Source organism: Syzygium oleosum, unplaced genomic scaffold (assembly GCF_021117445.2).
Source record: "Syzygium oleosum isolate NSW1041296 unplaced genomic scaffold, Sole_v2.1 Sole_v2.15, whole genome shotgun sequence".
Lineage (NCBI taxonomy): Eukaryota > Viridiplantae > Streptophyta > Magnoliopsida > Myrtales > Myrtaceae > Syzygium > Syzygium oleosum.
Window position 1 is genome coordinate 1,245,476 of NW_026607499.1, and position 23,074 is coordinate 1,268,549.

General features: G+C 40.5%; 1 protein-coding gene and 1 pseudogene across 1 annotated transcript; both read right to left on the reverse strand.

Annotated features, from left to right (window-relative positions):
• Window positions 1-306: 306 nt before the first annotated feature.
• LOC115687196 (flavin-containing monooxygenase FMO GS-OX-like 3) lies at window positions 307-6,214 on the reverse strand. The gene is made up of 2 exons (XM_030612676.2): window positions 5,674-6,214; window positions 307-383 (listed from the first exon to the last, which is right to left on the reverse strand). The coding sequence occupies exons 1-2, from the start codon at window positions 6,212-6,214 to the stop codon at window positions 307-309; spliced, it is 618 nt and encodes a 205-aa protein (XP_030468536.2).
• Window positions 6,215-9,830: 3,616 nt separating this feature from the next.
• Window positions 9,831-22,851, reverse strand: LOC115687197 (flavin-containing monooxygenase FMO GS-OX-like 4; annotated as a pseudogene).
• Between the last annotated feature and the right edge of the window lie 223 nt (window positions 22,852-23,074).

Below are 23,074 nucleotides of genomic sequence, written 5' to 3' on the forward strand. Positions count from 1 at the left end.
ACCAAGAACATACTTTTATCTTATTCTTCAATGTGAATCAGCACAAAAATTGAAAGTTATGTGCAATGTTGAAAACTAATTCTTTAGCATGATATAGTCGAAATAGCGATTTTATCAAAATAAAATATATTCATGAAGAACTTAAAGTTGGTTAACTAGGTGGATGTAGATTTTCATAGATTGGATTAAATAAGGAAGTAATTTAGTAAATGGGACGGGTAAGGGTCGGGGGTATGTGTCAATTTGGGTAGGACCATTTTGGACCCAACCAAAAATTCACCCGATCCACCCATTTGACGGCCCTAGTCATACCTTATCTTTATATGGCTTGGGAGCACGATAGTTATGACTGTGGAATTGTTCTCCGGGCCATGTTGACCTCCCTGTGAAGAGGGTTTTTCTATAGTGAGAAAGAAAGTGAGCAATAAAGATGAGACTTCACAATCGTGTAGTACATGTAACGACCCGAACCCTATCGAGCTCGCGACATCTGCCACTGGTCGATTTTGCGACATCCCAGGAATTATCGCCGACCTCAAATACGATCATCAGAGATTTAAATCGTCAGCGGGAACCACAAATCACCCAGACAATTAAATTGGGGAGAATATTCAGGGAGAATACACATATTTCTTTTCATTACCCACTTATAAAATATTCACAACTTACAACCGCCACAATTTACAACCATCGCATACACTTGTACACCGTATTACAAACCATCTATATACCAAAAAGATCGATGACCTGGCTTTCTATCCCCAAAAATGTTACTTTCCAAAAACCTACTAGGAATCCCTGTACTAACCCCTACGCCCCTTGCTAGGCGTCCATTCTGAGTCTGACTCATCATCACCAGAATCTGAACTCCCTTGATCCGATTGCTCCTCCGAAGACTCCGGCTCCGCCTCAATCACAATCGGATGATCAATGTCACCCGACTCAGCTGGAGCTGCATTCTGATACTCCTCAGCCAGAAAATCAAAGAAATTGTACTCCGGCACGAAATTGGGGTCCATATATTCCTCAAACGGGAGTATATATTTCGGGTCTCCTACCGGCTCTTCCGACTCCTCAGACTCGCCATCAGGCTCTACCTCGGGCTCAACTTCGGGCTCCACTTCGGGCTCCACTTCCTCTGGTTCCTCCTCGGGGATCGGTTCCAAATCGATGTCCATCGGATCGTCTTCAGCTTGCGACGCTTCAGGCTCGGGTTTATGCTCAGCCTCTGAAGATCCCTGAGCTGCGGGCGTTGAATGCAAACCCGACTAAGCTAAACTAGTATCCACACTAGTCAATTCTCCGTCTATCGGGGGTATGGCAGAAGGGTCCCAATCCCCAACCAAATCAAACGGAACGTCAAAACCCCTAACGGGCCCGAACTCATCCCGTCAGCATCCCGGAAGAACCAGGTAGTATATATATGGGTCTCCCACAAAGGTAGTCCTACCTCTACAAATACGGTAGTAGTATACCTAATCCAGGTCATGTTATTGGGCATAGGGAATTCTGCAACATCGACCTCGGTGTGCACTGATACCCCAAAATGCACTGGTGACGGTGGTGGAGGATTCATGAGTCCTGTCAGGGTTCTGAAATTTTTGGTTGAAACAACCGTGAGAACACTTCTCAGTAAGTTCACCCCTAAACCCCATCTAGGCTATCACGTACCTCCAGACAATCACCCAACACGCAATCACACACATACCATTATCACATAGCAGGCACATCAGCACAATCACAAGCATGCACAATTCTCATGTCATGCACTCATTCCGTTCTCATCATATCTCATCCACATTCCTCGCCAGTGACCCGCGTACATGTACACGCCTCAGGTACACTGCGACCTCTTTTCACATCACTTCCGGGCCCGCGTAAACGTACACGCCTCAGGCCATGTTTCTTGCCCGCGTAAACGTACACGCCTCAGGCTCAACACCTGCCACCTACTACGCAACCCGCGTTAAAGTACACGCCTCAGGCTGGTAGTCTTCCGGTAATACCGGGCATCGTCCCGCGTAAACGTACACGCCTCAGGATGGCACAAATTTCACGATCACACATGCCATCTCATATTCACTTTCTTATTTATGCACATGCTCAACAAGCATTTGCCACACACAATTGGCCCTTCACACGCGGCCCGTGCACGCATTAATTGCACGAAATCCATGCACACTCAGCATTCAACATGGCCAGTAATAATAATTAAAATAGTCTGGCCCACGCGTGCACCCAACATGCATAATTAAATCAACCAATTGCACAATCACACATTCAATTTCACCATCCCAACTCAATTATACTCCAAACGCACAATAAACACAGAAATCGCTATTTTTCTCTAACCAAACGACGCCAAATCGATTCCGGTCCTTCACGGGACTTTTTCACCATAAATTCCCGGTTCTAAAAATCCAACTTGCATCCCGATCGGCCCATCACGGCCCCATGAACAGTAGACCACAGTCACTGTTATCCTCTAATTTCCAATAAATATTGCCCGAATTAATTCTTAAGGCCCGCCACAAAATTTCCCCTCCTAATTCATGCAATTCCGCACCTAACTTATACCAGATTTCGCCCAAAAATCGCCCGTTGATACCTGAAGTCCTAAGTTGGGTTTAGAGCGCGACTTACCCGCGTTCTAGACTACCGCGGCTAGAACGGAAAGCGGTGGCGCTCAATCGGGAACGGCGGCGACGATGAATGGCTCCCGGCGGCGGTGATCGGCTTGGGGCGGACAGCGGCTGCTCACGGTGGGGGCGGCTAGGTCCACGGCCGAGAGAGGGGAGAGAGAAACCGAGAGGGAGAGGGACGGCGGGATGGGGCTAGTGGGGACGCGGCGACGAGGATGGCGCGGCACGGCGGCGATCCGGGCAGGCGCGGCGGCGGGGGGAGGGAGAGATGGCCGGAGAGGGCTCACGGTGGGGGGCTTCACGGCAAAAAGGGGGGGAATTTTCACGGGGGAGAGAGAAGGCAATGAGGGAGAGAGAGAAGATTGGTCTTGACTAAATAGTCCCATTTGACCAAAATGGCAATTTACCAAAACGCCCCTCTCTCACATTTTTGATCTGACGGTCCGGATTCGATCTTATCTTGAAACCGACGGCCCAGATCGAATCTTACCAAAAATATCCAAGGGCAATCTCGTAATTTCTCAAAAAGTTCAAGGGCAAAATTGTCCAATAAAAAAGTTAGGGCAAAATTACCAAAATGCCCTTTGCCCATAAAACATGCCCTTTGTTAATCCTTAGGGGTAAAATGGTCAGTTTCTTCGTTTCTCACCGAAATTGAACTTTTCTGAAAAATCCGAAGAAATCCAGAGATGCACGTTCTAATTACAACGTCATCCAAAGGTCTTGTCGTGACTTTCCGAATTTTCTGATGCTCGGTTTGGTCTCTAATAAAAATTTAAATTATATATACATAACGTAACTCGAGCGTTTCTCAGACTAACGGGTGGCTTTTGGGAAATTCGTCTATACGACCCGTGACTGATACTAAATCGAGTCACGTACAATTTATTCAGACCGTACTGACTTCGGTTGCCAATAAAATCGTGAGGATCGATCACTAGGTCCGATGAGTACGATCGTTCAGAATAAGTTCAGGATCGTTCGTCAATTCATTTCGTGGTCTGGTGGAATCACCCGCGATCCCCTACTATGAAAGTGGCCAACTGACCCTTCGTTATCCTTGGATCGGCCTACCTTGGCTCAAAATGTCACCTCGGCGATTTTATGATCGAAAGTCCGTTTACGATTGAATTATCTTTAGTCGTACGAATTTTAAATTCCCAGTTAGCCTTTCCCTAACGGTTAGTACCCCAGGAATGATCAGTTCCGGGCGAGAATTAACTACGAGCACATTCGTAAAATAATTTATTTCATAAATCCCAAATCAGCGAAATGTCGGGATGTCACAGTACGCATATTTGTAGTAAAAAGATGAGAAAGCTATCCCAAGGAAGAATAGGTATCGAGTTTATGTATTTCACTCTTCTTCTTCTTGACGTCTCTGTCTCTGTCTCCCACCACTCTCTTCTCCCGTCAACTCTCACTCTCATTTTCTCTCCCGTTAATCTGTGCTAGTCTCGGCGTCTTGCCATTGCTGCCATTGTTCTCGGCTGCCATCTCTCGCAGCCAACACCGCAATCGGCCACCACCACCACTCTCTCTCTCTCTCTCTAACTCGACCAATGCAGATTCTTCGTCGAATAACACCCCCATCACGCTGCCGTTGTGATGGCCTCACATCTGCCACGACCCGCTCACCAACCGCAAGCGACTTGCCTATCTAAGTCGACACTACACATCGTCCTCTATCGGAGGTCTTGGACCTTTAATCGCCCGATTACAAGAGATAAAGACGGCAATTGTGGTCATGGGGGGAGAGAGAGAGAAATATGTCTGAGAGCAATCATATTGTTCGTTGAGATGATGAACGGAGGCAGTATTGATGCTTTTCTTGGTCGCTGTATCATGTTCTCTGTCGAGACGGAGCTGAGAACAACCGTAGTCACCCGTCAAATTGCTTTTTTTCCAGCGAATGCTTCAACCTCACTCGAAACCCTTCCCCATCCTTGGCGAAGAGTCCGCCGTCACCGGAGACGACGTCAGCATTGCCAGCAGCAGACTCAATAGAGGGGAACTTCATAGCGTTGCAATACCTCTTGGAGACGTCCACATATAGGGACTTGGCCAGATTCAAGTATTTCTGCAGCACGTCCTTTGAAAGTTTCGAACTAGAATCATAGGAGAAGAAGCTCTTGGCGTTGCCACGCGAAGGACTCGGGGTTTGTTTCTTCTTGTTGTGCTTCTTCGATGCGTTATCAGTCACCGGAGGAGCTGGTCGGACTTCTCTGAATTTGACGGCGTATAAAACATTGCTACTGATGGGGTTATATCCGAACCGAATCAAAATAATTACACAGATAATAAAAAATTTGACACACGAGTTTACCCAAGTTCACCTCAGAATAGGGCCACATCCTGCAAAGGGATTCCACTTTGATATTTAGGTTTTACAACCACAACCACTCGTTACAATGATCTCTCGTACGAGTACAATATATAAGACTTAAAATGAGCCCAAAACCCAAGCTTATCTGAATCTCTTTAATCCTACAACAAACGGGTTAGCTTAAAACTTAGGCCAATCCCTTTAATCTCACAACAAACGGGTTAGTTTAAAACATAAGCTAAAAAACCGATGTTGTTTCGAGGGCGCTGCCCCTGAGCCCCCGCCCGCTCACCGGCGAGCGAAACCCCCACCCGCTGTCCGGTTAGCGGGACCCCCGTTTTGGGAGCACTGCCCCTGAACTCCCGCATTTCGTGCGCAGGGGTCACATGTCGTCAGATCATACTTCGATTTCTCTAAGCTCATGTGGGCGTACCCGGTATGATAAACAAGAGTCTCCGAAGTATTCGCCAACTCCAATAGCCACGTGTGCTGTTTTGGAGCTCTATTTCACACTATGCATTTAATATATGTATTTGTATATTCTATACATAGACGAAAATGAATGCTGTGGCGGTACTGAATTCGAAAGTGATGTCTACCAGCACATCGACGTCCATAAACTTTAAACCGATGCCAACAATTTCAGACAAAAAAGGAAAAAGAGAAACAATTCAACTAGGATAAATGTTACATCAGACGATGTACCTGGAAATTCGGCAATCTTTGGTTGGTTGTGGTTGTCATTACAAACAACCACAGCCTCAAAAACATCCACGCCCGCCGCGGCCTCCTCCCCACCGCGCGTCTGCCACTCCACAGCCCACTGGTCCCGCCTTCCCTCAACGGTTTGCTCGACCCGAACCACTTTGTGCCTGAACCGAATCAACTCAATTAGCCTGAAATCCTCCGCAAAGCCGCGCAAGAACTGGAGCACCTCCTCGAGACCCGGGAAGCTCCTCGGGTCGCCGCACCCCTTCTCAAGAAATGGGTAGTCCAAGAAACCCGCGAGTTGCCTTGGCACGTTCACCCGGAGCGACCGGTATGTTCTGGCATGGACAACATCGCGGCCCGGATCCAACCCCAGTGGCTCGGATTCGACCCGAGGGTCATACAGCCACGTGCCGCCGATATCATTGCTACTCTCGAACACCACCACTTGGTGCCCCTCACAGCGGAGCTCCCTGCTTGCAACAAGACCCGACATGCCGGCTCCGATCACGGCTGCCTTTACGTACAGTTTTGGCATGGTTTTAACATGGTTTAGTGGTTCTGTTCTTCAATTCGCTTTCTTTAATAGGAGATACTTTCTTGTATATGGCATTGTTAGGTAATATCACCAGAGAAGGTTTAAACAATGCAGGTTATTAATGAGCTGCACATCTCGATATTTAAAACGGAAAAAGCCACAAAAAATTTTAAATTATGCTAAATGACACTTTTACTTTGAACTTATACTCATGTGACATATTTACCCTAACATTTTTCTTGTGACATAAAAAACCTCAAACTTGTACCTATGCGGCACATTTATCTTTCGTCAAAGTTCCGTCATATGATTTTTTAGCCAAAACAATATCATTTTTATTTCACTTAAGCTACGTGGGCGTCATGTCAATATCGTTTGCTTTTTGGCATCTATCTAGGCATATTTTTAACGATTCTCATTAACGGAACTTTGAATGGGAGTAAATATGTCGCACAGGTACAAGTATGGAATTTTTGTGTTACAGAAAAAAATTTAGGGTAAATATATCACAACGGGCATAGTTTAGGGTTTTTGATGGCTTTTGGCATTTTTAAAATGTTCAAACTAAGTTAAATTGTTCTCAAGCTTGAATTACATGATTACTTAATCAAGTTGAGCTTTTATATAAAAGCAGTGAGATTTAGGTTGCTTAGATTTAGATCTAAGTCAGTAAGCTAAGCTCCACTCTTGGAAATAATAAAATTCGGATCATTTCCTTTCGGATACGAGTAATTCTAATACCTAATCGATTAGATATGGAGTTTGAAAATGTTTGACTCACTTACGAGATATATCATATTTTATGCCGCGTGTATGTCAAATCGAATCCGGAATTTGTTGCATATATACAGACTAGATCGACATGTGCGTAGTGTGTGGAATCTTACATGTCATTATCTATTTTAGGAAGCCAATTTAAGAATATAGAAGGTGATATTGCTAAGTTCTTGTCTGAATGAGGACCTTGGATTGAAGTTGGGCATCGAAGTTGTGCACATTGTGTCTTCAAACATCGATCCATCTGTTCACAGTTAAATTTGACAATTTATTAAGATTACAAACAGAATTTTGATCGAAGTTGAGAATGTTGTGCATGTGGATCGAGCAATGTGGACATCCCAGTCGCTCCCGATCGCCATGATCCATCCCCACGAAGACGAGCACTGCTTTCCCTTCACATTTGGTAAACGGGGAAATTACCAAAAAAGTCTTAAACCAATTGCACATGTGCCAATTTAGGATTGCAATGACTTAAAACCGAGATTGCAATGCTTAGATTTTGTGTAAGCTAATAGCTTGGTTTGCGTTCATAATTCATATCTAACATTATTTGTTAAGCTTTCTGGTTTAAAGTAGAGCTCTATTCTAAGTGATTATCAATAATTACGAATTGAAATTTATCTTAAGTGCTCACCCTATTTTTGCACGAAGTTGCCTGGTTAGCATGGTTTTAAACTCTATACACCATATGGTAGTGAAGGGTTGCCACAATTGAATTTGGAGTCCGGGGAGCTCCAGTAATTTGCAACTGAACTTTTAGGGCGGTAAGCAAACATGTGTTTGAGAGAACCATGTTGAAGTTGGGGAATAGTGTTATAAACATAGTTTCGACATTGAGGGTGGTTTCGACTACAAAATACAGGCATGTTGGTAGCCGAGAAACGAAGTATCAAGTAGTGCAATATGGGCCACTGTTGGGACACCTTTACGATGATGGAAAGAAAGGGCAAGATGGATAGCACCAAAATGAAGATGAATATAGATTTGTTGGAGTTACTGATGCAGAAACTCTCAGGGAATTTGGAAATTGACAAAGTGATTCTGTTGAGTAATAGGAATGGGATGTTGGTCTAAGTGGATTGACTAGATATACTCTTTGACATCTCTCGAGGTGTGATGAATTATCTCGTATGATTTTATAGGTGAAAAGAAAGAAGGTTTAGCGAAAAGCAAAATATGGATTTTCATGAGGTAGATGGATATTTGAGATCTTCTCATCTTCATTATGGTAAGATACCTCATCAAAATAATCGATCCGAGAGGGGTTAACATTGCAAATTGTATTCTCCACTCTAATAAGAACGACCTATATCCTTTTTTCATTATCTTAACATTTGAATATGTATGTATTGACAGGGTTGTCCTAAAACGAGGAACTAGCTAGTTGTCATAGACAAAGACGATTTTCCTTTCATTAGAGTTGATAAAGCAATTACTAGGTCATGAAGGCCAATAATCTCACGAGTTTCACACTATCAGCACGTTTATTTCCTCCAAATAGTTTCATAATTGAAATTGTTACCGAAGCCAGATTCAGAGAAACTTTATGTGCCCTTAAAATGCAAGACATTATTTGCAATTTCGAGAAATGATTGTATGTAGCAATTTGTATTATGTCATTTTAAATGTTTTGTCAATTGAAACGCAACGAATGCAGTTCAAAATTTACAGACAGATGAGTGTCCACGGATATTAAATGCCCCCATATCGGGAAAAGTGCCAAAAAAGTCCTAAACCATTTGCATTAGTGCCAATTTAGTCCTAAACCTTTTTTTTTATGCCAATTCAGTCTTAAATCTTTTGCATTGGTTCCAATTTAGTCATAAACCTTTTAAATTGATGCTAATTCAGTCCTAAACCTTTTGTTTTTGTGCCAATTTAGTCCTTCCGGCCAATTTTGACTGGAATTTGCCGACGTGGACGCCTGCCGGTCACCGGCGCCGATGTGGACAACTTTAATAATATTTTAATATTTTTTTGAATTTTTATTTTTTTTTCCTTTTTTTTTCTTTTTTTTCACTTTTTTTTTTGGTCTTTCCCTCCTTCCTCTGGCTGTCGCCGGTCCAGCGACTGGCCAGAGGCCAAAGGCCGACGAGCTCGACCTTGCCGGCCACTGACGAGGGCGGCCTCGCTCGGCGAGGGCGAGCCTCGCCTTGGTTGGGCGAGGCTCGACCTCGCCAGATCCAGCGAGGTCAGGCCTCGCTCGACCATGGCGAGGCTCAAGCCCTCACCGGAGGCCGCGGCGAGGGCGAGGCCCGACCTTGCCGGATCCGGGCGAGGTCGAGCCTCGCCACAGGTGAGGCTCCTTGGCGAGGGCACGCCTCGCCAATGGCCTGAGGTGAGGCTCACGGCCTCGATCGCGGGTCGCCGGACCGGCGACCGGCCAGAGGAAGGAGGGAGAGACCAAAAAAAAAAGTGGAAAAAAAAAGAAAAAAAGGAAAAAAAAATAAAAATTCAAAAAAATATTAAAATATTATTAAAGTTTGTCCACGTTGCGCGCTGATCGGCCGCCGCCGCAGGGCGTCCACGTCAGCAAATTCAGGTCAAAATTGACCGGAAGGACTAAATTGGCACAAAAACAAAAGGTTTAGGACTGAATTAGCACCAATTTAAAAGGTTTAGGACTTAATTGGCACCAAAAAAAGATTTAGGACTACATTGACACCAATGCAAAAGGTTTAGGACTGAATTGACACCAACAAAAGGTTTAGGACTAAATTGGCACTAATACAAAAGGTTTATGACTTTTTTGGCACCGTCCCCCCCCCCCCCTCCCGTCCAAATCAAACTCTTTGTCGCTCTCTTTTCAACTCTCTCGCAATTCTCTTTCTAGTGGTTACAATTTTTCCGATTGATGTTCAGAATCAATTCCAGGAATTTGCTTGCCAAATCCTTCTTCTTGCAGCCACTTTTCAACGTCCCAATTGTCTCTCCAATTTTCATCAGAAGATTGCAAGAATTCGCGTACGGTAAAAGCCAACTTCTCCCTCCATTGTTCCAATGGTGGTAGTCCCAATTGACCCGTAAGCCACTTGTCATATTCATACTACCAAGCACAAGAAAGAAGATCAATTTCTTCGTAACAAAAAATCAAGGCAACCTCATTGTATAGTTAATAAGATGGTCTCAGCCAATAATGTTCAGCGAAGTTTTGGGGTATCAAACTATTTTTGAGCTCTATTGTGGATTTTGCCTACTGTTTAGGAGAAATTACTATATTAGTGTAATATATATTTATATTAAATTGACTCTGGACAGTTGAAGATGGTTGGTCCCACGTGGATCCTACCGGATCTGACAGTACAAATTTAGTTTATTATACATACTAAGGTAATGGAATATTTTCTGATTGTTTAGACCACCGTTTTATATCTAATCAAACAATTTCAACTAAAAAGAATAGGTCCATTGTCGGTTTAAGAAATAATTTGCACACTCCGCCCTTGGATTATTAACATACAGAAGTATTCATCTACAAAATTAACTCCAAACACACTTATTATTCATATAACAGGGAATGTGTGAATTTTTTGTAACACTAGCAGCGAAGCTAATAATTTTAAAAAAAGGATATTGTCTTTTAACTTTTGAGGTGTTCAATTCATTGAAAAAGTCTAGCACTATGAATTGAGGGAAGACAAGTTAGTTTGAACCTTTTCAATTTCAAGCCTGTGAGCGTGATGCTTGGGCCATCCAAGTTCATCGATGCGCTGGTAATGTTGTTGAACAGAAGACATCATCTCTTCTTCACTTGGCAACACCAATTCTCCAGATAAAACCTTGGCCACCCACTTCGACTGTAACTCACTAAGGCGTGTCGCAACAGTCTAATCATGGCCGAGATTGATCGAGAGAACGTGGAAATAAGCAATTGAACCAAAGAATTAATGAATTGGAACCCACGTGAATCCATCAATTATAAACTTATGTTTTAATGAAATGTCTAAACCATGAGTATGGCCCAAAACATCCGAAGTCTAAGTGTTTTCTCTCCCATTTTCTTTCTTTGCATTTTCACCTATTGTAAGACATTAATTCCTACGTCTTTGAACTTATACATCAGTTAGTCAAGGGCGGGTTTTCTAACTACCGGAGAAAATGTGGTTTGTTTGGCTCAAAGCAAATACTAAGTGATACCTTTTGCTATTATACATCAATTAGACTTCCAAGTGTCCATCGTAGCAGATGAACGAGGAGAGATAGCAGCCTCCCCTATCAACGTGTCAGATGATGCGACATCCTTTGTCACGGTGAATGATAAACTAATCTATTATGACGATGATTGGATAGTTGACTTATGGTGTTCAAACCATATGACACGATTCTCTTAGATGTATGGGCTAGCTGATGACAAAGCCTTAGCTTAGCGTCAAAGGTTACTCTAGTTCGAGTCTTACTAGCATTGGCAGTAAGCAACTAATGGAAGTTGTGGTAGATGGATATGAAGAATGCCTTCTTACATGAAGAGTTTGATTAAGACATGAACATGGAGCAGCCAAATGGTTTTAAGAGTATGACTTATTCAAGTTATTGTATGCAATTTTTAAAAAAAAAAGAAAAAAGAAAAAAGAAAGCGCTTTTTGATTTGAAACAAGTTCCAAGAGTGTTGTACCTGAACATCACAAAATTTCTAGTGCAAAGTGGCTACTCAGTATTACCAGCAAATTTAAGCCTGTTTATGAAGGAAGAAGGCCTAAGGCTCGCAACAATACTAATCATGCGGATGATTTAACCACCACTGGAGATTATGAAAACGAGATATATCAAATCAGAGCCCACCTCTCCGTGCGGTTTCAAGTAAATGAGCTTGGAGAACTAAAACACTTCTTATGACTCAAGGTAGAGCAAACCTAGGAAGGCTTATTCCCGTGTCAACAAAAGTATGCATGGGATTTCTTGGAGAAAGTTTGGATAGCTTAATTATAAGCCAGATCTGTATGCTTATGGAAGGAAATATAAAGCAATATGCGATTGAAGGAAAAGAATTAGAAGATTCAACTATGTATAGATAATTAGTGGGCAATCTAATCTACGTAATTATAACACAACGTGACATTGCTTTCGCAATGGGAGTAACAAGCTAGATCATGGGAAAACCACGAAAACCACACTTGAATGCAGTTAGACGCATACTAAGGTGTGTAAAGGGAGCTTTTGATCTTAGCATTCTATATAATGAAGGAGTAAACTGTGAGCTCAAAGGATATTGCGATGCTGACTTCGCAGGTGACCATGATACACGATACTCAACTATTGTATATGTTTCAATTGGACCGGGGGTAGTGTCATGTGCAGTAAGAGACAACCAACAGTGTCACTATCAATCATAGAAGCTGAGTACATAGCAGCGGCAATGGCGATTCAAGAAAATACGTGGTTAATACAGCTTTATAAGGATCTAGATCAACCTATTGAATATCTAATAGAGCTCCACTGTGATAATCAATTGGCCATACGGTTGGCGGAGAACTCGATCTTTCATGCAAGAATTAAGTATGCAGAAGTACATGATCACTTCTTGCGTGAAAAAGGTGCTACCGGAAGATAGAGATGGAGTACATAAAGACAAGTGTCAAGTTGTAGTAATTTCACCAAAGGACTTGGCACTACAAAGTTTGAAGAGTTCCAGAAGCGACTTCGCATGGTTGCTAGGTCCACATCGAGAAATGAGTAGTCAGTGAGGGGGAGTATTGAAGAAAACAGACGCACCCCCTATTTTCTAAGCATTCTAGATGTTTCTAGGCTACTCTATGTCTCGTTAACTATTCAAAATCGTTCTTTAAGACCGGAAAATTGTGGGCCACATCCAGTATTATTGTAGTCTCTAGAATTATCTAGGGAGTGCCGTGTTTTACACCTAGGAGACAAGACCACATCCCTGTTAAGGCTCTCCATAGCCAAGAAGTGCTCTCACTTGAGCTGGTGTGAAAAAGGAGTCCTCCTAAACGATATTGTGGGGACTGGAGAGTGCCTACGGTAAACTAAAGTGTGTTTTCCCTAATTAAGTTTTCGATTTTTTTTTTTATGATAGTTAGTCTGCCTGATGGGAAAAAATTAAATTGTATACAAAAAATTTACCGGAAAGGGTATGCAAATGAAAGAGAGCCAAGGAGCTAGGCTTGGTGAGAAAACATGTTTATATAGAGGCCCCACGCAGTTGTTATCCACATTCACTAGTCCTTTCGTCTTCAAAAATGGGAAATGGTAACTATATCTGCAACATGAGAATCATATATATCAGCAAGATATGTATATGGGCAAAAGGACATTATAAGTGCCATAACTTGTGTACGGAGATCACTTTGGTGCCATAACTTTTTTCGGATCACTTTGGTGCCAAGTCGGAGGAAAACGATCACTTAAGTGTTATAAGTTTTTTTGGATCACTTGTGCTAAAATTTTGAAAACGATCACTTAAGTGCTAAAATTTTTTAAAAACGATCATTAAAGTGCTAAAATTTTTGAAAAACGATCACTTAAGTGCTAATCTCCGGCGAGCCTCCGGCAAGCCACGTCGGCTTCAGAAATTAATAAAAAATGCCACATCGGATTTCCGCGAAAAATTGTGTACGGCACCGGAGTTGGCACTTAAGTGATCGTTTTTCAAAAATTTTAGCACTTAAGTGATCGTTTTTCAAAAATTTTGGCACTAAAGTGATCTAAAAAAACTTATGGCACCAAAATGAGCGCCGTACACAAGTTATGGCACTTGTAGTGTTCTTTTGCCTATGTATATGTATATAATATCAACCATAGGTGAAAATTATTTGTGGAATTTTTTATAAATAAACGCATAAGTAATTGCGAAAAACTTTATGTTTTTTTATACCCGGTGCAATGGATGATAAAATCTGCATATATAGACGATCCATCTTGGAACACTAATTTACCATTTTCTTCAGCACTTGCAATCTGCCAAAAGACAAAACAAGATTAATGAGATTGTGATCAGATTTGGGATGATCACATTACTTAATTATGAGGATGGGAATTATGACTTTTGAGGCTGCACTCACGCTCCGTTCATTTCACGGAAAATAACTTTCAGGAAAATGTTTTTTGGATTTTTCGGCGTTTGGTTTACAGAAAATAAGTTAGTCAAGAAAAGATTTTTCCCCCAATAGAAAAAATACATTCAAAAGTGAGGAAAATGTTGTCCATTTTTCACATCCTCTTTCTTTCACCTCTAGACCAAGTTACTTTATTTCACCAAACACCTTTTCCTTTTATTTTATTTTTATTTTATTATTTAAAAAAATCGATTTTTAAAATTTTCTTTTTTGCTCTTTTCTTTCTTTTTCTTTTTGCTTCTTCCTCAGCCAATCGCCAACCACGGGGGTGGCCAATGACTGGCCAAAGGTGAGCTCGAACCTCATCACAGGCTGGCAAGGCTCGAGCTTGCTAGTTGCCGGTTGCCAACTGCCGCTGTGGCCGGCGACCAGCCAAAGACGAAGCAAAAAGAAAGAAAAGAAAAGGAAAATTAATTTAAAAATTTGAATTGTTTGGTAATTTTCCCCCGAAATCAAATCAAATACCAAACGACGGAAATTTTTTTTCAAGTTTATTTTTAGGTTTCAGCTGAACACCGGAAAATATTGTCATTATCCTAGATAATAGCTTCCTGGAAAATATTTTCTAAAAATGTCACATTTTCTGCGAAAAGAACGGAGCCTTAGATTTTCATCGAAACTTAGTTGCAAATAAGAAAGGGGGATAAAATTATATGCAAGGTACCATTGCATGTTGGAAGACCCCAGCAAGGTTTTTTCGTTTCACAACTTGGGAATTTGTTTCTCTTGAGGCTTGATGAACTTCTCTTGCAAAAGGTAAGATGTCTTTGGCTATGTCGATTGCGCTACTCCCTTTTCCTATTATCAACACAATCTATCGTGCAAAATAGTGAAAAATAATCCATACACGAACATGATAAGAGTGAGCTGTAATTTGAAGGCACGTACCATGTTATTGTAAGTCATGAGAAAAGGCTTGCGAAGTGATTCATAAGTAAGGACCAATCCAACTCAAAAAATCGCCACTTACATAATCTTTTATGGACTTGACCCATGTATATCGGGCTGAAGGATGAAACCCTCAGCTACATGTGTTTCAAGGATGAATTAAGCCCCTAGCCGTCCCGATGAAGGCATGGAGTATTCGTTGGGGTGAGAAAATCTAGACAAAGTACCCCCCTTATAGGTTTCTACTGAAATGGTGAAGGGAACAAGAATGAATCAAATCACACATTAAATGTGGAGAGTATCATTGGACGATAGAAGCTGATATTGACAAGGATTCAGTGCTTTATATGGTGGGGCTGTAACTCCTCTTTAGTCATGAGAGAGGGCTTGCGAAGTCATAATAAGTAAAGACTTGCCTCTAAATGATCATCACTTAACACTCTCTTTGGAGGTTTGGTTTACGTAAATCATTTGATAATTGCAAATAATCCAAGAAATTTCATAAGTAGATTCGAGATCATCTTCAAGGTAAATAAAGAAGGTATATTGACGTACCTTATCTATAAATGGCTCACGAACTCGATAATTATGACTGTGTAGTTGTTCTCCTCGCCATGTTGATCTACCTGTGAAAAGGATTTTTCTAGTGAGAAATCGAGTGAACAATATGAGAAGGCTTCACAGTTGGATAATAGTTATGTAGGGGATAATTTTCCAAAGGGATAATGATACAAACAGTCCATGAACTTTGATTCAATGTATAATTTGGTTCCTGAATTTTTAATTTATTCAACGTGGTCTCTGAACTTTTAATTTGTTTAATGTCACCCCTAAACTTTTGGTACATATTTAATTCAGTCCCTGAACTATATAAAAATGTTCAATGCAGTCCCTGAACTTGAAAGGACTGCATTGAACATTTTCATATAGTTCATGGATCGAATTGAATATGTACAAAAAATTCAGGGATGACATTGAACAAATTAAAAGTTCAAGGACCACATTACACATTGAATTAAAGTTCATGGACTACATTCAAATTGCACATTGGGCCAAAATTCAGGGACTGTTTGTGTCATTTTCCCTTTTCCAAAAAGTTGTAAACTTATTATATGGCGGCAAATTATTTCTAAATCTTTCAATTGTGTCACTTTAATTCTAAACCTTTTGACGATTTGTCAATTTAGTCATTCCAGCCAATTTGGTTAAAAATCGCTGATGTAGTGTTGACACCTAAATTTTGCCTATTCATTTAGGGTTTTATCGCATAAAAATTAAGGTTTAATTTTTTAACCCCTAAACCAAAAATATTTTCATTAAATTGTGTGGCATGTAGACATTAGGCGCATTTACATTAATAGATTTAATGAAATATATTTTTTACTTTATTTTACTTCTTTTTTATTTTTATTTATTTAAAATTATTATAAAAATTAAAAAAAAAAGAAAAAAAAAAAAGGAAGAAAGCACGTGAAGGGCTTTCCTCTTTGATCGTTCAACCCATTCACCAAAAGGGGCTCTGCCTCCTTCACTTATGAAAAAGAAGGAAAAGCCAAGACAAAAACGTGATCTCTTCCCTTTCCCTCTGGGCTCTCTCTCTGCACACTTACACAAAAGAAGAAAAAGGAGAAAACGACAGAGACTTTCTTCTTTCTTTGACTGACATGATGAAGTGCTCTCTTTGACCGTGCAGTCCATTCATCAAAAGGGGACGATCTGCACATACTAAGGGGGGGAGCAAGAGTGACCGAGAAAAGAAAAAAAAAAGGGGAGGGAGTTCCGAGGGAGAGAGCTCGAGAGAGCTAAAGGGGGGAACGCAGAAGAGAACCGGGAGGGCAAGAGAGAGCTCCACAGAGAGAGATCTTGAGGGGGAGAAAGGAAGAGAGAGCCTCACCCGCTCGCCGGAGGGCCGCCCGAGTCGCCGTCGGTGCCGACGAGCTTCCAGTCGCCGCGCTTCATCTCGGTCGGTCACGAACCAGGTGGGTATCCATAGCTTTCCCCTGTTTTGGCTGCTCCTCTCCCCTGCCTCTCGGGTGTCAGGCACACCGAGTCCGTTCGGTGATTGCTCGGCCCCGTCGACATAGGTTAACATTCGATCGACACTCCATGAACCTTTTCTGAGCATTGTATGTTGAAAACAAGCCTTGAGCTCTCTCAAAATCGAACCTGTAGTTCCGTTTCTCAGTCGCCTCCCACATGTTCGATAAAATACCTCACTGAAACCTTATGAGCTTACAATGTAAAATCTGGTCGTGTTGATTTTTAGAGTTTCTTTGTAAACTGTAATGGATTTGTGGTGTAGTGAGGTTGTTTATAGTTTTACTCATCACATTTGAGCCAAAAATCACATTCAAGACCAATCTTAAGTCTCTTCTCGACCCCGCTACCACCTGTTTGACAAAATGCTCGAGAGAGCTCCAAATTTATTTTTTTGCAAAACCGGCACCCCAAAGCTCTGTTATATGCTGGATTGGTTTTAATATGGTTACTGCTATCAAGATTTTTCGCGATTTTCATGTGTTTTATGGCACTCGCGTGAGTCGGCCGTGGTTGGAAGTGTTGCCGGGGTGCTACCCCCTTTTGCCGGAGCGATGCCCACGGTTGAGGCCACGACCTTGAACCCTCTATCCCCATTTCGTGTGCGTTTATGCTTGTTTGTTCAACCGTAAGGTCTGTTGTTGGGGTCGGGAGTTTGAGGGCCGGAAAATGGAGTTTTTGTTCGTCGGTGTCGTTTCCGTGGATGGAGTCGGTCGTCGGGCTGTTGGTCGACGGCAGCGGCGTAAGACCACCGTCCGCCGGCGGCGCTGGCGGTCCAAGCCGACGGTCGGCGGTGGGGCGCTCCTGGTGAAGTCACGGTGATGGCATGAAGAGTTCCTCGGTGAAGGGCCATGGAAGAAGATCACGTGCATGGGCAAAAGGCACATAGGGAAGGAGTTCTGGGAAGACACGAAGAAGGAGATGAAGACCAGAAAAGACAAAATGGAAAAGAGAAAAAGAAACCCAAAAAGAAAAAGAGGGGAAGAAAAGTCAAAGAGAAGTGTTCAGAAGGGGAAGAAGGAAAGACCACGTGAAAAAAAAAAATAGAAAAGAAATGAAAATGGGGTTCCGAGCGGGTCAGAGAGAACCGGGTCGGGCGGACGGGTCGAAATCGGGTAGGGTTTTGTGCTTGGGCTGACTTTAGGTTTGTTGTGTTTTGATGGCTTTGGGCTCTTCTTGGTTCATTTCGTGAATGGGCTGATTTGGTCAATTTGGGCTGAAGTGTTATTTAGGTTTTTATTTATAGTGGGCTGGGCCTGGGTGTTTTTAATTAATTGTTTTTGGGTTGTAGTTTTTTTTCCGAAGTGGGCCTTCGCCGCGCCCGCCTCGCGGCGGACCCGGGTCGGTGCGCCCGTGTCAGTCCTGATCCGGGTCGGATGTGGAGATCCGACCCGGATCCGATTTTATAATATTTTAATATTTTATTATTATTTTAATATTAAAAAAGTATTTTAAAAAAATTTTAAAAATTTCGAAAAAATCAAAAGTATTATTTGGACTTTGGAATTGGTTTTTCTTGCCCTATTATGTGATTAGAGTCATGTTTCATTGCACGTTGTTTGGTTTGTGCACTTTAAATTGCGTGTTTAATTTAACTTCGAACGTGATTGACCATGCATGTTAGGTTCGGGTATTGGGACGGTTACTTTCCTTAGCTTAGTTAGGAATTGAATTTTGAGACTCCCAATTAGTTTAAACATGTTAGGCGGTAATTGAACAAGGTTAGGTACGAAGGGCACTAATTGGTCAATTAGTGTAATCAAGTCCCGTGCCCATTGAATCGCTTGGTTCGTAGAAGTAAAGCATTTCTCCCGTGCTTTACTTGGGTGTCTAATCGACCCACCAAAAATCGATTAGTGGCGACTCTAGATGAGATTGATTTGCATGTTAATAAGCTTCAACCCAAGTCGCGTGGTATGAGTGGGGAGAGCTCGAGCTAGGTTTAACTTAGTAATCCATAGCCAAACCACATAGGCGGCGAGGCCGGTTCGGGGAGTCGCGACATGTAGACCTTTGGCCATTCTACGTGGCATACCGAAACGACATGAACAATTTTTGTAATTTTTTATAAAACTTTCTGAATTTTTATGATTTTTTCTCTTTTCTTTCTTTTCTTTTTTTTCCACAAGGCCGGTGTCCCCTTGTCAACCACTAGGCAAGGGCTACAAAGCCCTCGCCGGCCCTTGTGCGAGGTTCATGACGCCTTCACCCATCTTTTTTCTTTTCTTTGTTTTCTTTTTCTTTATTTTTCCATATGGCCGCTAGGCCTCAATCAATCAGTAAATAACACTTGCTACTCTATCTTATAACTATTAATAAAAAATTTAGAAATTTTTTAATTTTTTGCAAAAAATTGTCCACCTTAGCACCGTTTGTTTACATAAGACGACCAGATAGCGTCCACATTAGTGATTTCCGGACAAAATTAGCCAAAATGACTAAATTGACAAATCGTCAAAAGGTTTAGGACTAAATGGCACAATTAAAAGGTTTTTGACTCAATTGGCCGTCGTCCAACGGGTTTTGAACTTTTCTAGATAATTTTTCCATTATAGAGTTGTAGTAAAAAGACAAGAAAACTACTCAAAAGAAGCATGTGTTTTGAACTTAGGTATTTCACTTTTCATAACCAAATGCGACATTCTAAGTTGATTACGTAAATATTTAAGTCCGCTTGTTTGACAACTCAATTTTCAATTGACCAGATCTGTTAACTCTTGTGTAACTCTATTTTCATGATCATGGGGTTTATGTTTTACAAGTTCGAACACATGAATAATCCTCACCACTCCACTTCGACGCATATCGATAAAATACTACTCAGATGACTCCAAGATAAACGCAAGTATGGAGTTATAACTCCTTTAGAACTTATAGCATAGAAGTTAGCTATTTCACATTTTCTAACTCTGCTTTCTTACGAGCTATGACATTCTATGAATTAAAATAGAATATATTATTTTTTCCAGAGTCTAGTTTGACAAAAATTTGCAGTCTGGGTTTTTCTCTTTTCAGGAATGCTTGCTTTAGGTTAGATGACGAGTTTATATGTGAATATCATGGTAGATAGATCAAGGCAGAGTGTCTTCATTACTCTTTATCGATCCACAGTCCTGTAACATACTCACTATATTAAGAATTAGTCGAGTTGTGTCATTATATTTGTAGTATATGTCGTCTTTACATAAGATATCTCTTATGCTATCCAAGATAAAAATCGAAAAACATTAAAGTTTCAGAGTTTTCCCCAAAACACTCATTCTTTAATAATTTATTCCCAAATGAGGGCATTTTAAATCTTAACATTGATAACACCTTGTGCCAGGTAAGCATATATGTGGCTTTTTTTCATTTTTCAATTTTTTATATCGCAATCAATTAGGAGAATAAGTAAAAATTTGTCTTTTTGATAGAGAAAAAAAAAATTTCAGCAAAGATTGAAATCGTGTGTGTTAAAATAAATTCTCTTAAAACAGCATTTGATAATTTAATTTGGAAATTATGGTAAGAAATTCTCGAACAATCTATATTGCGAATAAATTGATAATCAAATAGTCCAAGGTACAATAATCAGTATAACAATATTATTAACGGTTATAAGACAAACTTATATTAGTATAACTACATAACGTGTATGGTTATGCATAATTAATTACTAACTACAGTAATTTATGTAACTATATCATCTAAATGGACATATAGTAATTAAATATTACGATAGAATAAAAGTTTCATGGTTTAAGATAACAATACACAATAATTTAATAATTAAATATCATGTATAATAATCTTAGAACTACAATAATTGATTATTTCTATAATTTGTGATTTATTATAATTTTATAGCTACTCAAATAATCTCGATTTTGAAAAACGACAATTGTATGTAGTAGAATAATGGAAGTTGTTCTAATGATATTTTTGTGAGATATCTAACGATCGGCTGATAGCTTACAAATGATGACATATAACTATATATGGATTATATCTGCATAAGTTATTGATTGCAATACTGGTGTAATACAAATCAAATTATAACTCTTATCATATGTTATTAATATATTAAATATAGAATTTTTCATAATATGATAGCATAAATATTAATCGCTTGATCGAATATAAAATTTGGTAATTTCCATAATTTAATGTTACTATACGCATAACGTAATAATATAGTTTAATGTATAATCAAATTGCAATTGTTCAAAACCTATTTCTGTTAACGTAGATATTATTATCATCTTTAATATCTCATCAAAATTCCAAATTATCTAAATATAATCGAATTCCAATTATTTAAGTCATCCTACAAGTGAATTTTATAACTTTAGTAAGAAAATTTAATATGATCAACTAACAAAGAAATAAAAATTTATTAAACGAAATGATGTATCCCTAATTGAAATTATGTAAAAGAATAAATTATACATTTACAAAATAATTAAACTAGAAACTACATATGCATAGCGTGTGAATGAATTCCGGTTCTATTTACATGTAATTATTATAAGATAATTATTAGGTTATAAGCATATAATATATCAGTCGAGTCATCAACAATTATGCTAATTGTATTAGGGATAATATAATCTTCAATATAATATTAGAGCAACTTGATCAAACAGATTAATTTCTTAAATGGACAAGAGTGGCTTCTGAAGCACACTTTTGGGGACGCAAATAGATTCGCGGATTGGCTTGCTTACCGAGGCCCAAATACTCTATCGAAAAACTCCTTCGTTGAGAAACAAGGGTTTTGGTCAAAAACTCTAAGACTCTATTTGTTTCGAAAAAATAAATGATTTGAAAGATATCTTTCTAGAAATGATTGTTTATATCGTTTATCAAAATCAATGAAGGAAAAATGTTATCATCATTCACAAAAACATTTAGACATAAATTATTATCAGTATTTAAAATATTTTTTAATGGTTAATTATTTTTAGCAATATAAGTGATAAATTTTAAAAAAATATTTTTAATTTATTTAGTTTTTACAAAATAAACGGAGCCGTTAACGATCGGTACAAACAAGAGAAATGTCAGGCCCAACTTCGTTTACCGGTCAAAATCCAAACTCCATTATGATGCATGTTTTCTTTCTTCTTTATCACAATATCAAAATGCATGTGATAGATTTTACGCTAAAAAATATTAATATACCTGGAATTGAAAATGATGTCCACTAGCATATTCGTTTAATCTCACGTAACCTTTGACGTCCATAATATTAAAACCGACTTCAACAAATTTGGACCAAAAAAGCTAGGGAACAGATACCAACAATTCGACAAGGATGATATTACATCAGACGATTGTACCTGGAAATTCAGCTATCTTTGGTTGGGTGTTCTTGCCGTTACAAACCACCACGGCCTCAAATACATCCACGCCCGCCGCCTCGTCTCCACCGCGCGTCCGCCACTCCACGGCCCACTGGTCTCGCCTCCCCTCGACGGCTCGCTCAACCCGAACCACTTCGTGCCCGAACCGAATCAAACCAAGCAGCCCGGAATCCTCTGTGAAGCAGCGCAAGAACCGGAGCACCTCCTCGTGACCCGGGAAGCTCCTCGGGTCCCCGCTTCCCTTCTTGAGAAACGGGTAGTCCGAGAAACCCATGAGTTGCCTTGGTTGGTTCACCCGGATCGACCAATACATGCTGGCATGGACGACCTCCCGGCCTGGATCCAAACCCAGCGGGTCGGATTCAACCCGAGGGTCGTAGCCATATGCCCCCGACATCATTGCTACTTTCGAACACCACCACTTGGTGCCCCTCGCGGCGGAGTTCCCTGGCTGCGACAAGGCCGGACATGCCGGCTCCGACCACTGCTGCCTTTACGTGTAGTTTTGCCATGGTTTCGAGACCCGGATCCTGATGGCTGTTTACTGGGTCGGTACTTCAATTCGCTTTCTATTTCGGGAGCTTCTTTCTTGTCGTGGCATTGGTAGGTCAATTTATAGGGAGGAAGGTCTAAACAAGTTAGGTAATCAATGAGCTAATCAAATTCGATTTTTGGGATGTTCAAACTAATCTAAATTATTCTCAAGCTTGAATTACTTGATTATTCAATCAAGTTGAGCT